Source organism: Fundulus heteroclitus, unplaced genomic scaffold (assembly GCF_011125445.2).
Source record: "Fundulus heteroclitus isolate FHET01 unplaced genomic scaffold, MU-UCD_Fhet_4.1 scaffold_88, whole genome shotgun sequence".
Classification (NCBI taxonomy): domain Eukaryota; kingdom Metazoa; phylum Chordata; class Actinopteri; order Cyprinodontiformes; family Fundulidae; genus Fundulus; species Fundulus heteroclitus.
The window spans coordinates 1,121,279-1,140,378 of NW_023397340.1; the positions used below are offsets into that span (position 1 = coordinate 1,121,279).

The 19,100-nt window shown below is 39.7% G+C and overlaps 1 protein-coding gene across 1 annotated transcript; it reads left to right on the top strand.

Annotated features, from left to right (window-relative positions):
- The first annotated feature begins 1,477 nt into the window (after positions 1-1,477).
- On the top strand, positions 1,478-4,015 carry LOC118556383. The gene is made up of 4 exons (XM_036134663.1): positions 1,478-2,556; positions 2,714-2,869; positions 3,486-3,581; positions 3,716-4,015. The coding sequence occupies exons 1-4, from the start codon at positions 2,161-2,163 to the stop codon at positions 4,013-4,015; spliced, it is 948 nt and encodes a 315-aa protein (XP_035990556.1). The 5' UTR covers positions 1,478-2,160.
- The last annotated feature ends 15,085 nt before the right edge of the window (positions 4,016-19,100 follow it).

Consider the following 19,100-nt stretch of genomic DNA (forward strand, 5'->3'; position numbering starts at 1 on the left):
AGTTACTCACTGGCACCTTTCCTGAATTTAAGTTGAAACCAAAACATCACTTCATTGATCATTATGTGCATCTCACACGGTGCTTTGGGCCATTAGTGGATCTGTGGACATTTAGGTTTGAATCTAAGCATAGTTTTTTCAAACAGGCAATCAATGATGCTCACTGTTTTAAGAATGTACTACTCACCCTTTCCACTAAGCATCAACAGCTCATGGCATATCTTCTTGACACACAGCAGTTGTTCAAGCCAAAATTGCATGTTGGTAGTGTAGATAGAGTGAAAATATCATCTTTAGATGAAAAGCTCAGGACAACACTAGAAAAGAAGTACCCAAACGAAGATGACGTGTCTCTTGCCAAAGAAGTACATTTGTATGGGACCCAGTATGTGAGGGACATGATAGTGTCTGCAGGTGAATGCAGTGGACTGCCAGAATTCTTTAGAATACTACACATATTGGTGGACAAGTGGTGGAAAGTGTATTTTGTCACCGCAAGGTTATCATCTTGGTACATGGAACATTATCGGTCTTACCAACTCATTGATAACTGTTACTCAGATTTTGAGATTCTGGATCCAGAGACTTTGAATGATTACCACCCATTGGCTGCATACCAAGTTGCTAGAACTTTGATGGTGACCCCAAGGACTTGGCTACTGCAGTAACTTGAAATGGTAAGCACCTTTGTTTGTATGTTTTCATAATTTTATCATGTGTTGATGACTTTTTAAGTGTTCAAGTCATGGCCAAAAGTATTGGCACCCCTCCAGATGTGTTGGTTTTCGAGTAAAACTTTTGAAGGTGTTTTTTTATGGAATAACCAAACCAGGATATTTTCAATAGCTCAACAGAACTGAAATAACAATTGGTTGCCTCAAATTCAACACAAAATATCACCAAAATGCTGTGGGAAGTGAATGCAGCAAAAGTATTGGCACTCTCAATTGTGTCTTTGCAGTGTCTTTTGCTTTTGTTACAATCTACCGCTAAGGTTATGTGTTGTCAGACGTCAGCTGTGGTAGCATTCCTGAGAAGTATAAGCCCATTTCTAAAGGATAATAACCACGATTCTACTTGAATAAAACCTCATACTGTATAAACCAACATAGATGTATAGTGAGTAAACTGGAGATTTTTGTCAAATAGAAAATATGGCTTATATTTCTCAGGGGTGCTACCACAGCTGATGTCTGACTACCCATAATCTTAGCACTGGATTTTAACAATGAAAAGTCTAAAAAAGACACTTGTTGTGAAACGTGCCAATACTTTTGAGTGTGCAGTATTCACTTACCGCAGTATTTTGGTGATATTTTGTGACCATTTGGGGAAACCAATTGTTTCAGTTGAATTGAGCTTTTTTTTTTTTTTTTAATCAAAAAACCTTCAAAAGTGTGCGAATTGAGCTTAAAAACCAACGCTTCCAATACTTTTGGCCATGATTGTATATGGTTTCATTTTAAAGAGTCGTGCAAATATCTTCTTCTTTTGTCCTCACAGGCTTTGTTGCTTCTGGTCCACATAAATCCCAAACTCGTCCGTAAGATTCGGCTGACCAAAGCTCCTGAGACTATAGAGGAACTGTATAATGAACTGTGTCAAAAACTTGAACTTGTGGGTGAATTCTGTATACAGTATGAAGACTCTGACTTTGGCCAGGCAGTTTGCAACCTGATTGACATAGCAGAGTTACCTTCAGAAAAGGCTGTCTTGCATATTCTGTGGAGCAATGAGAACCTGCCATCACCACCACCTCCAACACCAACTCGGTCGTCCTCCATCTCTTCCCTTGACACAGCCAGCATTGGATCTCCAGACTCAATCCACAGCTTATCTTCAGTTGTGCGGACATATAGGAGGAACGTTTCACAGTGGCCCACTCCGTTCCCGATACCAGAATTCTCATATGATGTTGAACTGATACTCCGCAAGGGGAATGAAACGTTCGAAATATCAGGGAAGAGTTTACATGTAACCAGAGATGTGAAAACAGAGATTCTGGACAAGTTGGCACAAGAAATATTTACTGTGAAAGCCTACCCTGACAAGCATGGGTTTGAGTCTGTTGCTGCTGAACTTGTCAACAAACATCCCTGCCTCAAAGAGCCTGGTGGTGGTACTGGATATGCTGGATGGACAATCAGCATAAAGTACAAGATGGGGAACTACAGAACAAAACTACGTCAAGCTGGATGTAATGAGGTTGGTGTCAACAGGAGAACAAGAAGGGAGGTGGTGGATGATCATGGTGTCAACAGGCGAAGAAGAGATGACGATGGGGATGATGATCCGGAGAGAAGGTTTTCCTTGAAAAAACCAAAGCGAGGTGAGGTCAACCATGTCCCAGATCATCCTGAAAGCTACACTGAGGATGACTTGGAAGACCTGAGGTCTTCCCTGGTTGAAGCCATGAAGAAGAAAAACAAGGACATGGAGTTCATCAGCCAGAAGATGGACATCACATTCTCCTTTAGGAGAATGGAGATTGTAGAGATGGAACCCATGGTCTCAGAAGTGCTGGAGAGGTGGCCCGGTCTATTTCTTAAAGAACAGGTAAGGCATCTTTTTTTTCTTGAATTTGGTGCATTTGTTTACATTTGTGTTATGGCTTTTCCATTATAGTATCATGGCTGAGAGTTTGTAGTCTTAATTAGAATAATGAAATCACATAATCAGCTTGTTGTATTTGTATTGCATTTGTTTCATTCAGATTTGTCAGGAGTTCACTCGTGTGACCACCAAGGACCTGATGGGAACATTTAAAACTGCCCTTGAGATGTTCACCCCTCGTCTGCTGAAATTGTATCGTGCCAGGAAGGGTGCCTTTCGAGAGATGGAAACCCTTTTGGAAATGCTTGACAAACAGGTTGTTATATTGACTACAAGGCCTTTTGTTCAGTTTGTCCACTAATGTTTAAACCATTAATCAAGAAGAATTATTTTGCATCAGCTACATTGGTGAGAGAGTTCCATGTTGATTGACTATTTGATACATTAATATTTAAAGTATACGTTCACTGTGTTGCCTTTTGATCCCCCTTTCTCGGTTGATGAATTATTGTGTTTGACACAGAAATTTTGAGTTTTGGTCCAGCCTTGAGCTTTTGGCTGATTTAGCCATGAAGCCATCATGCTTCAGGATGGCTAGCTACGGGCATTCACAAACCTGTCCTTAAATCAACCCAAACATTGGTTTTCAAAGACGTGCAACTCACTGAGCAGTTAGTGGTGTTCGTTGAGGGTTCGCAAACACTCTATTTCATCCAAGACAACCCAGAAAGTGGGCTCAAAATGCAAAATAGTGAACTTATCCTTAAAAGATAAAAAGAAACACAAACCAACAAATCCTGCAAATATTTTATCTGCCTACATGCGCAATTGTAGATATGGGAATACGAATGGAAAACGTACAAGCACAAGTGAACATGCACGAGTGTATTTCACAGAGCTAAACAAAAGTATTTATTTATCTTCCAAAACAGACATCTGACATCACAAGTCATCGCAGACAGACAGCTGTGGAAGGTCTTCCCATATTTCTGCGGGACAATACTGAGAAGCTTTTCTCTAGATGCCTGGTAAGTGCAGCTTGGAAGACCTTCAGTTTTTAGGAATGCGTTATATAGCAAAGAGGCCATACACAAATAGAGATCACACTTTATTGACTAGTTTTCTACAGGACATTATTTCAGTGGTGTTTTTGTTTTGTCAGGCAACTGATGCAGATGACGAGCAGACAAAAGGCATCAAGATCGGTGTCCTCACAGTGCTTGATGATGATGACGCAGTCATTAATATTGCCGTCGTGTTGGAGGAAACCATTGTCCTCAACGACATCCCAGACACCCCGACTGCGCTTGCGTTTCTTTTTGGCCTGCTTTATGCCCTCAACATGGAGTTCCCAAAAGACAGCAGGTATACCTTTGAAACTATCCAGCACATTTTCATGGAAATGTCCACCAATTGCTCACAGCGTGTCCGGAGCTTCAAGACCAAGCTGTTAAACCAGTGATTAATTTGCCATGGGGAAGATTTCTCTTATGTCTTCATTTATTATGTTTGGATATTTTGCAAGTCTTCACATAGACCACCTTATAATTTGTATGTTCTTTTGATTTCCCCAACTTATTGACATGTGCCTTATTTGTTCTGGACACAAGCTTTATTTAGACTAAAAACAAATATTTTGTTTGCTACTATACTGATCAATACTGAAGTCACTTCAGTATTGATCAGTAGTAGCAAACTGTTCACCATTACTGTTATAGCAGCATGTTTGCATTTTTGGCTATATTTAAAGTGAGGTTCAGATAATTTGCCATTTTCAGCTGTAGATTTACACACTTGTGAATACTTAGGCACTGGTTAATGTTCAGAACATTATAGCCAGTATCGAAAATTTCATTTATACGAGCCATTACTTGGATATTGTTCACTGCTCTGATGTGTAGTGCCTGCTAAGAATGAGCCATCCTCTGGCAGCTTTAAAATGTGAGTAAATGTGTGTCTGTGATTTAAAAAAACACCTTAGTGATAAGCTGATTTAACTTTTTCTGTATATACATATAACATACTTTCCTTGTTTTGCAACTGCACTCCATATGTAGATTATTTTCATACATTTAATAAAGTGTTTTTGATAAAACAAAAAAAAGGCACTGGTTACCTGTCATAACTGTCAAGAGACTTCAGTATTGATCAGTAGTAGCAAACTCTTCACCATTACTGTTATAGCAGCATGTTTGCATTTTTGGCTATGTTTAAAGTGAGGTTCAGATATTTTCCCATTTTCAGCTGTAGATTTACAGACTGGTGAACACATAGGCACTGGTTACCTGTCATCTCTGGCTATATTGCATTATTTGTAAGGTCTTAACAGGAGTTGGAAAGTAAAAAAATATATACTGAAACCTGATTTGCTTTAAGCATAAGATTGCTTGTTTACATTATGGAATTGTAAACCTGTTTTTGCCAATGTGGTTCAAATAAACATGCAAAATTTAACTGGTTTCCTGTCAGTGGATGATTTAATGGGGGGGGGGGGGGGGGTACATTTAAACTCAAAAATGTAAGTTATTACAGGGGATGGTAATCTGCATTTCAAATACATTTTTACAGATAATCTGAACTTAAAATAATAAGTTTTTACAGACTTAAAATAATAAGTTTTTACAGACTTGAAAGTTCCAGTAACTTGAATTAAAAAAACTTAGTTGGCAGAACTTGAAAAACTTAGCTGACACAACTTAATAAGTGTAGTTCTACCAAACTTAAAAGATTAAGTTGATACCTTCAACTCAAAAATTCTGTGCAGTCGGTTGCCTTAAAATTTTGAGTTGAACTAACTTTTTCTTTTTTACAGTGATCAATTCTCCTTTATCTGAGTATGGCATCTTGGGCTGGATTGTCAAAACCTGAACACATCCTTAGCGGAGGGCCTTTATCCAAATACTATGGAGACTGCGTGTTTAATAAAAACTTTGAGATAAAATCCAATTCAATCACTAAATGCTTGTAAACAAAATGAATCATTGGAGTTGTGTGTGGTATTATCACACTTTTTTTCCTTTGTGAAATGCCTTGAGACGACATATGTTGTGAATGGGCGCCATATAAATAAAATTAATTTAATTAAATTCAAAGGACATCAAAGTTGGTTTTGGAAAGATTACATGGAGCTTCTTGAACAGCTTGACCTGAATCCTGTTGAAAATGTCACAGATCATTCTGTTGTCTGTGGCACCAACCAGTAGAATAAATTCTACAAATTTGACCAAGAAGAAATTCAATTCAATTCAATTCAATTCAATTCAATTTTATTTATATAGCGCCAAATCATGAAACATGTCATCTCAAGGCACTTTACAAAGTCAAGTTCAATCATATTATACAGATTGGGTCAGATTATACAGATTGGTCAAAAATGTCCTATATAAGGAAACCAGTTGATTGCATCAAAGTCCCGACAAGCAGCATTCACTCCTGGGGAACCGTAGAGCCACAGGAAGAGTCATCTGCATTGTACATGGCTTTGCTGCAATCCCTCATACTGAGCAAGCATGAAGCGACAGTGGGAAGAAAAACCACCCATTAACGGGAAGGAAAAACCTCCGGCAGAACCGGGCTCAGTATGAACGGTCATCTGCCTCGACCGACTGGGGTTACAGAAGACAGAACAGAGACACAACAAGAGAAACAAAAAAGCGCAGAAGCATACATTGATCCAGTAATCTGTTCTACATTAGATGGTAGTAGCGGGTGAGCCGTCTTCTCTGGATGATGTCACAGTTAACAGAACGCCAGACCAGGTGTACCTACTATGAAGATAAAAGAGAGAGAACAGAAAGTTAAAGCAGAAATGACAACACATAATGCATAATTGAAGAACAGTAGAACTCAATATAGTGAGAAAATTAGATCCTGATATACTCCAGTAACCTAAGCCTATAGCAGTAAAACTATAAAGGTAGCTGAGAGTAACATGAGTCACTAGTTATAATAATGTATATGTAATATATAAATGTCCAACCAGAATTACAACAGAAGCCTGTTAAAAAGATATGGTCCCCCCCCCCCCCCCCCAAAAAAAAAATAAACTAAAATAAACGGTGTATGGTGCATTTATTTAAATATAAGTGCGAGTGTATTTATAGATTTGAGTTTCCATAGATGATTGTGAATCTGCCTTCATTAGATAAAATCTACAGTTAATTTAAACTGATAAAAATATTCTCTTGCTTTTAAAATTTATTTAGGTTGCCCATTTAATGATCATTTCGTCCTAAAAAAATAAATAAAAATACCTTAAATTAATACCAATATCATGTAAATGATGATTTAATAGAAACATTTGATGAAAACTGTGCAATGTAACTGAAAAGGATAATTAATGCTTCTCAAAGATTTATCAAAAGATTCCAATATAGCTGTTCTACCTTCTGTCCCAGTTATATGTTTTTGCTGTACTTGGTGAGGCAGTGGGACGATTTTCACACAAGATCTAGACAAATAAGACTAAAAGGCGTGCTCCTACACTTGGAGCCAGTGTAGTAATGTCTTACATGTCTTACATGGTACCATCTTTTAGTAGCTCTTGGTTCCTGCCTGTCTTCTCATCCTGTGCACATTTTGGGATGCAGGTTGAAGAACAGGTTGGTACTCTCCAACAAAAAAAAAGAAAAAAAAATAACACAAACAAACCCAAACCTGTGCATTTGCCAAGAGTAAACAAGTTTGCATTACTCACCCACGGTTGTCCAACAGTAACATCTTCTGTTCATTTGTATTACTGCAGCTTTTTATGAACAAAATTATCCTGTTTTAGGAGAAACTGCAACAACTCTGCCTATCATGACGTCATTTAACATGCAACAGTTAAACACAACAAACAGGAAGAAATACACAACAATAGATGGGTTGTTTCCGTAATATTAATGTTTTATTCATCCAATATTAAATTTTTCGATCGGTTTTAGGCCTGTTGGCAGTCACAGTACATTCAATTTCTCATTGTAACAGAATAGACAAATCACACAAAATATCACATCTTATTCAAAATCTAAAACAAATCTTTTATAAAACATTTAGACATCTGTCATTTTTTTCTATTTTATTTTCATAATATATCCATCTATAAATGTGTATATATAGATATATTATCTCTTTTCCAGGGCAGTATTTAAAATAGCTTCATTTAACACAACTAAACGCACAGTAACGTATTACTGTCATAGAAGGAAGGGGAGAGGGGAGGCTTGGAAGTGTAACATCCCTGGCTATAGACGCCTCTGAAGTTCCAGCAGGTTTATCTCTCCCTTTTGGATTCCTTCCTTTCCCTCACCAACAGGTGGGCAGACCTGTGGGGGGTAGAAACCACTCTCTCCTAGTTGAACTGTAGAGGTAGCAAAGTGTCTCTGACACAGAACCTTCCTTAGTGGTATGAATCATGGTGTCAATACTTTGTGCCAAGGACTATGCCGGGGTTTAGTTTTTGGCTCAGAACCACTTGAACATACCAGTCTGCAATTGAGTGTTTTCTCCTTTACTGGTTTATTCAGATTTTTTTTGTCACACTTAAATACTTATCATGAAACAAATTTTAATGACAGACAAAGATACCCTGAACAAATACAGATGCATCTTTCCTGTAATGGCTCCATTTATTATGGGAAAAGGCTTTCCACAAGAACCGGGAAGAGTGCTGGTGAAGATTCTCAGTCATCCAGGTCATGGTCATTCCAAAAAAAGGTAAAAAACAAAGCAACTGGACTTGTTTTCCGTAGTTGAAGATGTTTCACTTCCTCTCCAGGAAGCTTTCTCAATTCAAAAAGTCTGGACTAATGTGGAGAAACCAAACAACCTCTCCACAGACGCATGGCTCAACACAGGAGAGCTACCTCCTCAGGACAAGACTCTGCTGTCCACCTGCACCTAAAGGACAAAGGGCACTCTTTTGAGGACCAAAATGTTCACATTTTGGACAAAGAAGACAGATGGTTTGAAAGGGGTGTGAAGGAAGCCATCTACGTTAAGAGAGAAAAAACAACTTTGAACAGAGGAGGAGGCCTTAGGTTTCAACTCTCAAAAACTTACACCACAGCCATAGGATCATAGGCCAACCATCACCTTAACTCTCACCCTCATTCGGGGGATCAAAACATTGTTCCTTTAAAGCCGGGCGTACACTGTACGAGTTTTTCCCCTTTTCGGGCCGATTCTTCAGTCGTGCGAGCATTTTTTGAATCGGGACGAATTTCAGCTTGATCGTAGAGGGGGGGAGGAGGGGGGACCGGCTTCTCACGACTACCTCCCGATCAGGAATCGGACGATCGGTGAAAATCAAACATGTTTGAAATTCAGTCGGCTGTCGTGAGGTTTTCGTGAGCGCATCCTGCTGTTCAAGCAGAGCTACGAGGGGGCGCCCTCCCCTCCTCTCCTCTCCGTCCCCGCCAGCGGAGGGAGGGAAGCGGGCGTCCCTGAAGCAACCTCCGGCCGGTGTTGGGGAGGGCGAGCCGTCAGGTCCCCGCAACGCGCTGGCCGCCTGTTTCGGCACTCCTCCGCGGTCCGCGCAACGCGCTGGCCGCCTGTTTCGGCACTCCTCCGCTTGCTGGGGGGGGGGGGGGGGGGTGGTTGCGGGCCAGGCGATGCATCTCGTCTCTCCTCTCTCTCCCCTCCATTCCCCCGACGCCCGGTGCCTCCTGCGGGCCTCGCCAGAGCTGGGCTCGAACCCCTGCTCTGGGTCTCTGTCACCTACCGTCACTCGCCTGCCTCTGCCACCACAGCGAGCGGTCCCAGAGGGGACACGACGTACAGTGTGAGCAGTCCGGTCTCGTCCGAGCGTCGCGCCGCACAGATCGTGAGCGGTGAACTTTTTAAACCCCGCGGTTCCGTCGCACAGTTTCAGATGTATATAAGTACCACGACTGAAAAACTCGTACAGTGTACGCCCGGCTTAAGCCAAACCAATAACGACCCTAACGACTCCTCGTTACAGGGGAGTGGACCAGTTTCAGTCCAATCTGCTGTCTTAATGGCTTTAACGACCGCCCATTACTAAGGGATGGTCCTGTTTCTGTTGAATTTGCATGTTATCTAAGCCATTACAAGGCCTTTGTTTGCCAATTGTATAAAGCTTGTTACTCCACATTACTTCAGACTTTTTGAATTGAGAAAGCTTCCTGGAGAGGAAGCGAAACGTTTTGAACTACGGAAAACAAGTCCAGTTGCTTTGTTTTTTTTTTACCTTTTTTTGGAATAACCAGGAAGAGTAACAGCCCCTAAAATTAAGAACTGGTTGTGCCACTCCTTCTGGCAACAATCCTGGATGAGTCGCTGACACGCTCTCAGTTGCTGGCGTATCAGCAACTCCTGGGAAGGTTCACCAGTGATCCATGACTTCTTCATGTATTCCTAATGGCTCTCTTCACTGGCACCCCAAGGCCTTATGAATGGCTTTGTAGCCCTTTCCAAACCAGTAAGGGTATCACATCACCTCCTGTTGTGCATGGTGGGTCTGTTTGATCTCTCAGATTATTTTTACTTGAGTACATTTTTTAACAAAATTGACTTTTAGGAGTAGCTTTGCTACACTGTACTTTTTATTTTTACTTCAGTTCAAGTATCGCTACTCTTACTTGAGTAATATTTCTGGCTACTCTACCTACTGTGAGTAACTTCACAAATAAAGAACAGACTTGTTCTACAAAAAATGTACCAGACAGACAAAATTCTAGAGTTCATTTTAAAGTGAGACTCATTGTATCCCATTGAGGTATTTGAAGATCGAATAAACATACAGTAAACAGTGGACATTGTCATTGGAAGTACTTTGCACTGTTCAAACAAACTGTATACATTGACTGCTGTAAATATTGCCTTCAAGTTTAATGTTTCTTCTGCCTGAATTTGTTGTTTTGTAACTATGTTATTCTTTGTATTTTTTTTTATTTGTGCTTAAAATACCAGAATTTGCACATAACCTTATATTTTTGTCTGTCTGATTACATCATTTTTAAATATTAAGGCATCAGTTGTTATGATTAGTTATTCAGTACTTAAGTAGCCTTCTTACTGAATACATTTTTACTCTTATTTGAGTAATTACTTGGCCGATTACTTTTAAACATGATTTACTTTTATTTGAGTAAAAATATGTTGAAGCAGTGTTACTCTTACTTGAGTACTATTTCTGGCTACTCTACCCACCTCTGACACACAAGCATGTTAAAACACTACTTTTTTGTTGCCAATCTTTACGCTTGGGAACCCTTCATGTTACACACATTTTTTCTTGGTTTGTTTCAGGGTCACTTGGTGTTAGCTCTGGAACTACCATGGCTAACCACCCTGTGTCTTTTGTGATTTCTCCGTCGGAGTATACTCCTCTCTCTTCCACTGTGTTGTTTATTCCTCTGCTTCCTGTATTGTTAATAGTAAAGTAATAAATGTAGTTTTTAGTAGTTTTGGAGGCAAAGCTGTCTGAATTATAGGCCATGGGGTAGTTCCCCATTGCATTCCTCCAGCAGAGCCAGGTACATAAGAAGCCTAGTCTATACCAGCCTAGGCCCGTTCCTCTTTCACTCTATCTGCAATTCTTACAGATTTTCCCTGCTTAGCGACACACTTGCTGAGAAGTCGACTCTGGTCTCTCACAGCTCCACAGTCGGAAACATACCCTAAGAAACACCGGCAACCAGTCAAATGTTTACTAGGGGCTAGAACTGTCATGATTTTAGGTTCTGTCTTAAGTTTGAATTATGGAATAGTTTGAGTTTTGTTGTGGTTTGATTTTGTTCTTTGTTTTATACTATCTGTTGGGGTTCTGTAAGCTTTTAGCTCAGTTCTGTTCACCTGCCAGCTCACCTCCAGTCACTAGCCAATCAGTTCAGTTCAGTTTCCACCTGTCACTTGTAATTAGTCTTCACTCCCATTCACCTGCTCACTCCACTATATAGTTCTGCCTCGGTCTTCAGTTCTCTGCCAGATCATTAACGAGCCACGGTGAGTTTTGTTCCAGCGTTCCTTTCTTGTGTGACCTGTTGATGCAAACCCGATTGCCTTTGATTCTGAGCCAGCCTGTTCCCTGATCTGTTTTTCCTGCCCTGTCTGACTGATTTACCGGTTTACCGACTAGTTTCTGTCCCATGGTTATCCGAGCTTGCTTTGCCCTGTCTGTACCTCTGCCTATTTTGGACTGCTTTTTGTTGTACCGGATTTTGGACTGCCCTTTTGACTATTGAGCCCGCCTGTCCCTGTTTTCATTATTAAAATCCTGTTTTTTGCCTTAACCTCACTTGTTTGGTTTGAATACTGGGTTTGCCTGATTCACGTTCCTAACAAGAACGGGCAACATCAGAGCTTACCTGAAAGTGCTGTCTCAGTCCTCATCTGTTTAGTGGTTTCTCTCCCAGGTGAAGCCACCAAAGGAGTCACTGCAGCCATTAAGGCTCTAATTTTGCTTTCACCTACAAATGGTCTCCAGGATCACAGCTTCTGTCATTGTTTTTGTGTGTACACTCTATCCCCTAAGGCCCCAGACTTCGCAGTAGATGGCTGCTTAAACTGGGCCAGGTTCTGCTGGAGCTTTCTTCCTATTAAAGGGGTGTTTTTTGTTCTGCTGTCGCTACATGGATGCTCAGTATGAGGGATTGCTGATGGGCTGACTTGCTGCAATTGACTGTCCACTGTCGCTACATGCTCATTCAGGAGAAGTAATTACTGCAATGTATTTCTGTACATAAATTATGTTTTTCTGTTTATTTTTTGTGTTTTAGTAAAGTACCTTTACAGGATTTGTTGTGATTTGTTGCTATATAAATGAACTTAATTGAATTGACAGATGTCTGTGTCTCTGTTTCTCATCTGCTCTTGAATATTTCTAGATGGAGGTCCTGATGTGTTGAGTCTTTAGATCTTTTACTCTACTTCCTGTTGTCAGAAAGGTTGTATTTATGTGTTTTACCGATTCACACAGGCTGGCAGCCATCAGGCCTGGTTTGGCTAATGAAATGAAACCCAAACATGTTGTTGACAATGGTCAATAACAGGCCAAAGATTTTCTTCCACACAGCGCCTAACCTTCACAGGTTAGTTTCAAAGCATTTTTGGATTGGATTTTGTTAGTTTTTAGTCAGACAAAATATTTTTGATGATCTAAAACATTAAGTATGACAAAAATCAGAGGAAAAGTATAAAGGGCTATTCATTTTTCTGTTCATTCTCCTATTACTTGTTATATTCTTTCACGTTTCCTCAAACAAATATCTTCAAAGAAGCCCCTTTTCTCTCTCACTTGTGTCATATGACCGTTGATCAAATAATCTTACACAAGCCATCAAAAACTTAACAAGGTATTACTTGAAGTCACTTGCAGACTCATGCCAAATATTTCTTCTGTTCTGACTGACTGATAAAATGTCATGGTTGTTTACTTTCCAAACATGAGAGACTGCAGACGGATTGTTTCCTTTACAGCAGGGGTTACCAAACTTTTTTAGCCGCGCACCCCCTCCCATGTCGCAGACGGGTTGATGCACCCCCAAGATTAAAAAAAATAATAATATTTTTATTATATATATATATATATATATATATATATATATATATATATATATATATATATATATATATATATATATATATATATATGAAATACGTTCATGCTGCCACACGTTCTCATTCATTACTTGGTTAGCTAGCAGCTGCTCTTTCAGGTAAATAGCTAGATGAAGTAGGTTAGACTATTGTTTTTAAACTTGCGCCATCTACTGTCTGGGCTCGGGAGTGGGTATTAGTTTACTTTAAACCGCTTCAAGCAGAAAACATATTAATACTCTTTAAAAACAGACAACAAAAAATTTAATTAACAAATGTGAAGGACACAAGACATGTATTTATATTAGGGCTGTCAAACGATTAAAATTTTTTATTTGAATTGATTAATCACATAATGTCGATAGTTAACTTGAGATTAATTGCAAATTAATTGCATGTTTTATCCTATTATTTCTGAAAGTGTAATAGCTTATTTTGGGCATTTTAATGTGCAATTTTGCAATAAATGACACTAATAAAATACATGCTTGTACAAAAAAAATGTATTTTGTTATTTTTCAAGCACTTTTGAGAATTGGAATGAAAACATCTATTGCCAAATGGCTAAATGACGAATCATGACGCCCTGATGTTTACACAATGTGTAATAAATACCATGCCAATATATTTTTTTGGCTCTTAAACAAAGATAGACATGGTATTAGGCATATACATATAAATTAGTACAAATTTTACATTTCAATAAAGTCATAAGTTTTATTGTTCGTTTTTTTCACTCTCTCTCTCACACATCTAATTCTGAGCTTTCACACCAACAACAATATTTTTGCTTGCTGTTTATATCCATATTCATACAGTTTAAGCCTGGAAAAAGGTTTTAAATTTCCAGGTCATTCCAGTCTTACACCTTGCTTGCAACTGGGCAGGAGCTTAGTACCCCAAATGAGACTGTTTAGCAACTGTTTAGTAACTCCAGGTCCTTCGTTTGGCAACATAATTCAGCCTTAGTTTGTCAAATACAGAGAAAACAAATGAATAAGCATTAAAGTACGGTTTATGGGTTGGGTTTCTGCAATGTTATCAGAATCACAAACAGAGAGGGGGTAAATCCCACCCCCTCGGCAAATCGCATCCAGTATATATACTGGGTGCGATTTCACAGCGGTTACCTTCAGCAGGTAAACACGCCCACGGCAACACACCTCGGCTCCACAAGCCCGTTTCTGTCTGAATATGGAATATGCGCTAAAACTGCCTCGTTAAAATGAACTGCACGGTGCAGTCTGCACCTGTCTGAATCTGAAGTATTTTAAATCTGTGTGTGGGTATAATCATTAAATCGCGTCTAAACTAATCCCCCCCAGCAGCTGCAGCGCAGTGACATACCGCGTCAGTGTTTGTACACCACCTAGTGGAAGCTAGGGGGTGCACTTTGGGAAATCCTGCTTTACAGGAATTAAAAGGAACTACTTCAGGAGTGGTTGAATGGAGTACGAATGAGGAGTCATTATATAAAGCTTGCAGTGGACACCACACCACTCAGGGGAAACCTAGATAGAAGAATCTGTGAGGATTTCTCATGGAGGAGTCAAGCTAAATACAGGGAATTCACAGCTTCTGAAGCTCCTTAAACTGTGTAACCTGAACACAGTATAAGGAATGCTTTTTACGTATGCCAAGCGCATAGGGGAGGTTTCTTTTTTGCTCAGTAGTTTGACTCGTATTTTGTCATCTATTACATTTCAGAGAATAATGGCAAGGAAGAACATGACTTTTCTCACTGCTGAGGAGTTGCTGGATATGTTAGCAGCGGATGGCAGAGCATGCTTTCTCTTGTCGACAAGGAGGACTTACTGTATCCAGATTGGGATACCAGTGATCCTGATCATGAAAGTCCACCACCAGAAAAGTCTGTAGCCAATTGTGCTAAGCCCTAGTTATTCATTCTGTGTAAAATTACGAACATGTCTACCTCGTTATTATTATTATTATTATTATTATTATTATTATTATCTATAGTTTATGTTCAAACTTGTTTAAACTGTTTAATATGAAATTAAAGATTTTACTTGTCTGACACTAGGGCGACACAATTATTGAATTTGTTCCTTATCCCCCTGTCAGCTTGAAGCTGTGTTCTTGCTTAAACTGCTTTTCCTCCATTCTAATCCTGCAACAGTGACCGTGAGACAGGGAAGATGTGTAACTAAATTCAAAATTAACTTCCCCTTTACTTGAGACATACTGTGCCTTGCAAAAGTATTTACAACCTTTAAATTTGAAGCATTTAGTCACGTGGTTACAACCAGAAACTTTGATGAGATTTCACCAAATCAAAAGTAGAGCAGATTTGCAAAGTGGAGGAAGAAGAACCGACTTGTCTGCGGATTATTTAGCTTGACTGCTCGATGAAAATACTTCCCGGGAGGATGAACCTCCATGCTGCTGTTTTCCAGTCCTTCCTGCAACTAGATTGAGCCTGTATTGTCATACTGCAAATTATAGCCACACTGTTATATAGTGAATAGCAACAAATGCCTTTTATAACATCCACCTTTTCTCTAATTAAAAGTCTCTTTTGAATTCCTTTAAGATCATTTTGTATAAGGACAACAGTACAGTGATTTCCCAGAGGAAGCATCCTGAAATCTGTCTAATTGGCATATTTAGATGCGATATAGGGCTCTTTTTTGAATGAAGAATATCATAAAGACTTTCTGATGCCATTTAAAATTGGTGAATTGTCCTCAAAAAGCCATAGAGGACCAATAATATCTGGCCAACAGCTTTTGTTCTAGCGTCTCCACAAATAAAATCATTCTGAAGAAACTGACCCAGATGTCTTCCTTTGTGCCTGTTTTGCAAAGTTCCAGAGTTAGCCTTTTGTGATATTCTCTGCAAGAAAAAAGTAGCTTTTCACTATCTGCTTGTTCTTTTCCAAAAGGTTTTTTTTCTAGCAGCCAAATAACATCAATGAAACAGGAGCTTAAGTTTCTTTTGTTTGTTCTTTTACGTGTTTTAGCTAACTTAATTGTTTCCCTATGTATGTTTGGAAATGAGAGGGTGGGTATTCCATTAGTTTTCAACGTTTTTGCAGCTAGATAGCGCTAGATACGACATACTGCTCCTTTAGACATCATCAGGAAACGGTGTTTATAAGAGATGATCGGCTTATTACTTCAGCTGCACATTTTCAACAAACCTACATCAGTTTCTCACCTTAGGAATAACTTTAAGTTCAAAAGGTATATACAATATAATTTAATACACTAGGACTCAAAAACATGCAAAATGTTGGCATTTTGGAGTCTCTTAATTTAAAATCCTGCTTCTATCTACCAGATGTTTTAATCTAATGAATCTTATGTAACTTTAGCTAAAAGCTGCTTGGGACACAGCTGTGAACTCTATCAGGAGAGGTGGGGATTCCGGTTCAATGCACATTGCCTCTAAAAGGCAGCTGAATAACACCTTTTCCCGCTTTACTGGTTAGGGAACAAGGAGTTTCAGAAGGTCAGCAGGTCATAATTAGGAACGGTGTAAGGAAGGATACACAAAAGGGAAGGAAGCAGGCTGTAGAGGACACTTTTGGTTTGTGCAAACAGGAGACTAAAGAGGAAGTATTTACAGACACAAGAGTAAAGGTCTCCCAAAACACCGGCTACACTAGATCAATTAGAGACTCTTCACAAGCCAACACTTCATGCACAGCTTACTAAGGCAACTTCAAAGGACTGGAATGAAATTCAACTGTTAACACTGGAAAGGTGAAAGGGACCACACCCTGCCTCAAAGCACAGGGGGTTCTGAAGAAAGGCATGTTTCTCCGCATGTACGGGTTTTATCAGTTGAGATTCATATTTACAATAAAGTCAGGTTTCATGGCAAGGTGGAAGTTTGTCAGTGGAGGTAAAATGTAAAGCTACCAGTTTAATGTTGGGACTGCTAGTGTGCCCATATGTGCAACTTCAGGGCTACAGTGACTTGACAAATTTCAAACTGAACTACGGAGGATTCCCTTAACTGTGGTGCCATATCTACACAAAATCATGTAACTGGATTGTATCTGAGTTGGCTTCTTTTCCACAGGTTCCTTCTGCCTTTCTTTGCTATCAAAGAGTTTAGTCAACCCCCCCCCCCCCCAGGTTACACGGACAGAAGCTGAATCTTAAAATGAAGGACAATCACATAACACACCATCATCATTATAGCTTTGATTACTTCATATTTATAAGCTTTATTGAAACACCTTGACACTTTTCAGTTAGACATTAGTTTTTTTTTCAGTGGGACAAAATGTTACCTGGTGGCCTAAAGACTTCCTCTGGAAATTAGACCTTTTCTTTTTTAAACCTTACCAGTCATAAGTTTGGACCCACCTTCTCATTCAGTGGGTTGTCTTAATTTTCCCTACTACCTCTGGGAACTACTCGAAGAAAAGCTAGAAAACCATTTCGGGGGGTAGTGGGGTAGTTCTATATACCTTGAGTCATGGTTTAGATGTCTTCACTGTAGAAAAATAGGGGAAAGCCATTGAATGGCAAAGTTCAGTCCACAGCTTTGACTGGTAGTGTCTGAGCAGCATTTCGCCTTTTTCCAAAATAAACCTGGTGCCTGGAGTGTTTGAATATGTGAAATCTTACTGAAGAAAAGAAAACAACCCTTAAAGGTAGCTGATCCTGTCAAGTAGTTATCTTCCTTTTTAATGTCAGATAAGAGGGCAAACAGAGACATGTATTTATTTATCTTCTATGTTTTGAAACAATTTTTCTATCTATCCTAGGAAAAACGTATGTTGGTAATTAGCGTATAAATAAATCTATAAACTGATTGAAAAAAATAAATAAATAGCATTCCACAAAATCTCCAGATGCTTTTAAAGAGGAGCAGTTACCTGCAGGGGGCAACTCTTTGTTTAGTACACATACAGGTGAGTATTTCCTGGGAGCTAAAGCTAAGCTTTAATTTAAATATGTTATTCAGGTATGATGTTTTTGAGACTGGAGTAATGTAAGGATCCTAGAAGTCAGTTTTGGTCTTGGCTCCACTCAGAGTAGCCATTGTGACCCCCCCCCCCAGGAATTTATACAGCATTAAGATGCTAAGATTGGTATCCATGCAGGTCAGTTAATAGCTTTGTAAAACCTCTCTGTCAGAATCTCTGTTTGCGGGTTGGTTTGTTCTGCCTGATCGGGAAGGCGCCTTTGGCTCAGCTCCTCTACGTTGGGACAGCGGCAGGACACTGCTAAACTGTTGTGCTAAACTTTTTTTTTTTTCACAGCTCTAGTGGCTCGCTTTTTATGACAGTAGGCAGGAAGGGGGTGGAAGAGGGGCCGGAAAATGACCCGGATTCAAACCCAGGTCAACGTCGAGGACTAAAGGCCTCCGTATATGGGTTGCGCTACCCGCTTACCACGAGCGCGCCCAGCGGTAAACTTTTTTACTCCAACATGATACACTGAAATGGGGGACGTTTCCGCCGACAGCTTTTGCCGTGCACAGGTCATACAAATCGGGAACGTCTGGTCACGTCTGTTTTACGCGATCCCTCTGGGCAGTGGAAGAGCAGGTAAGTCTTGCGCATGTGCAGTTACTCAAAGGGAACTTAAAGTAACTTCAGGGAAAAAAAAAAATCGCCCCACTGCCTTTTTTCACCCAGGAACCAAGACATTTTCTTCAGCAATGCACTGATGATAATTTTGTGCTCCATTTTTGACATTTGCTAGTTGTAAAGTTTTGACCTGACACTACTGATTTTGCCTAATTCTGATTGAAATCCCCAGACTATAACACTGAAAGCAATGGGAACAGAGTTCTAACCTCTTTGCCGTGAGCGGTCTTTGTGGGCTGTATGTGACTGAGACCAGCTGGTGTAAAACAGAGTTAACTTAATTAAAATCACAGACAAAACGATGGCATCGTTGGGATTTTAAACTGCCTTTAGCATCTTATATCAGTGATAAGCCCAGCTAGCATTACTAAAGCTGCAGGCTCTGTGGTGTATTACGTAGAGAATGGAGACGTGTACACCAGGTTCTGTGCGG

Bases quoted from the DNA above. Each gene is read 5' to 3' on its own strand.
- LOC118556383 (XM_036134663.1), top strand. From the start codon at position 2,161: ATGGGGAACTACAGAACAAAACTACGTCAAGCTGGATGTAATGAGGTT. The intron at 2,870-3,485 runs GTTGTTATATTG...CTTCCAAAACAG, and splicing joins TGGAAATGCTTGACAAACAG to ACATCTGACATCACAAGTCA. The intron at 3,582-3,715 runs GTAAGTGCAGCT...TTGTTTTGTCAG, and splicing joins AGCTTTTCTCTAGATGCCTG to GCAACTGATGCAGATGACGA.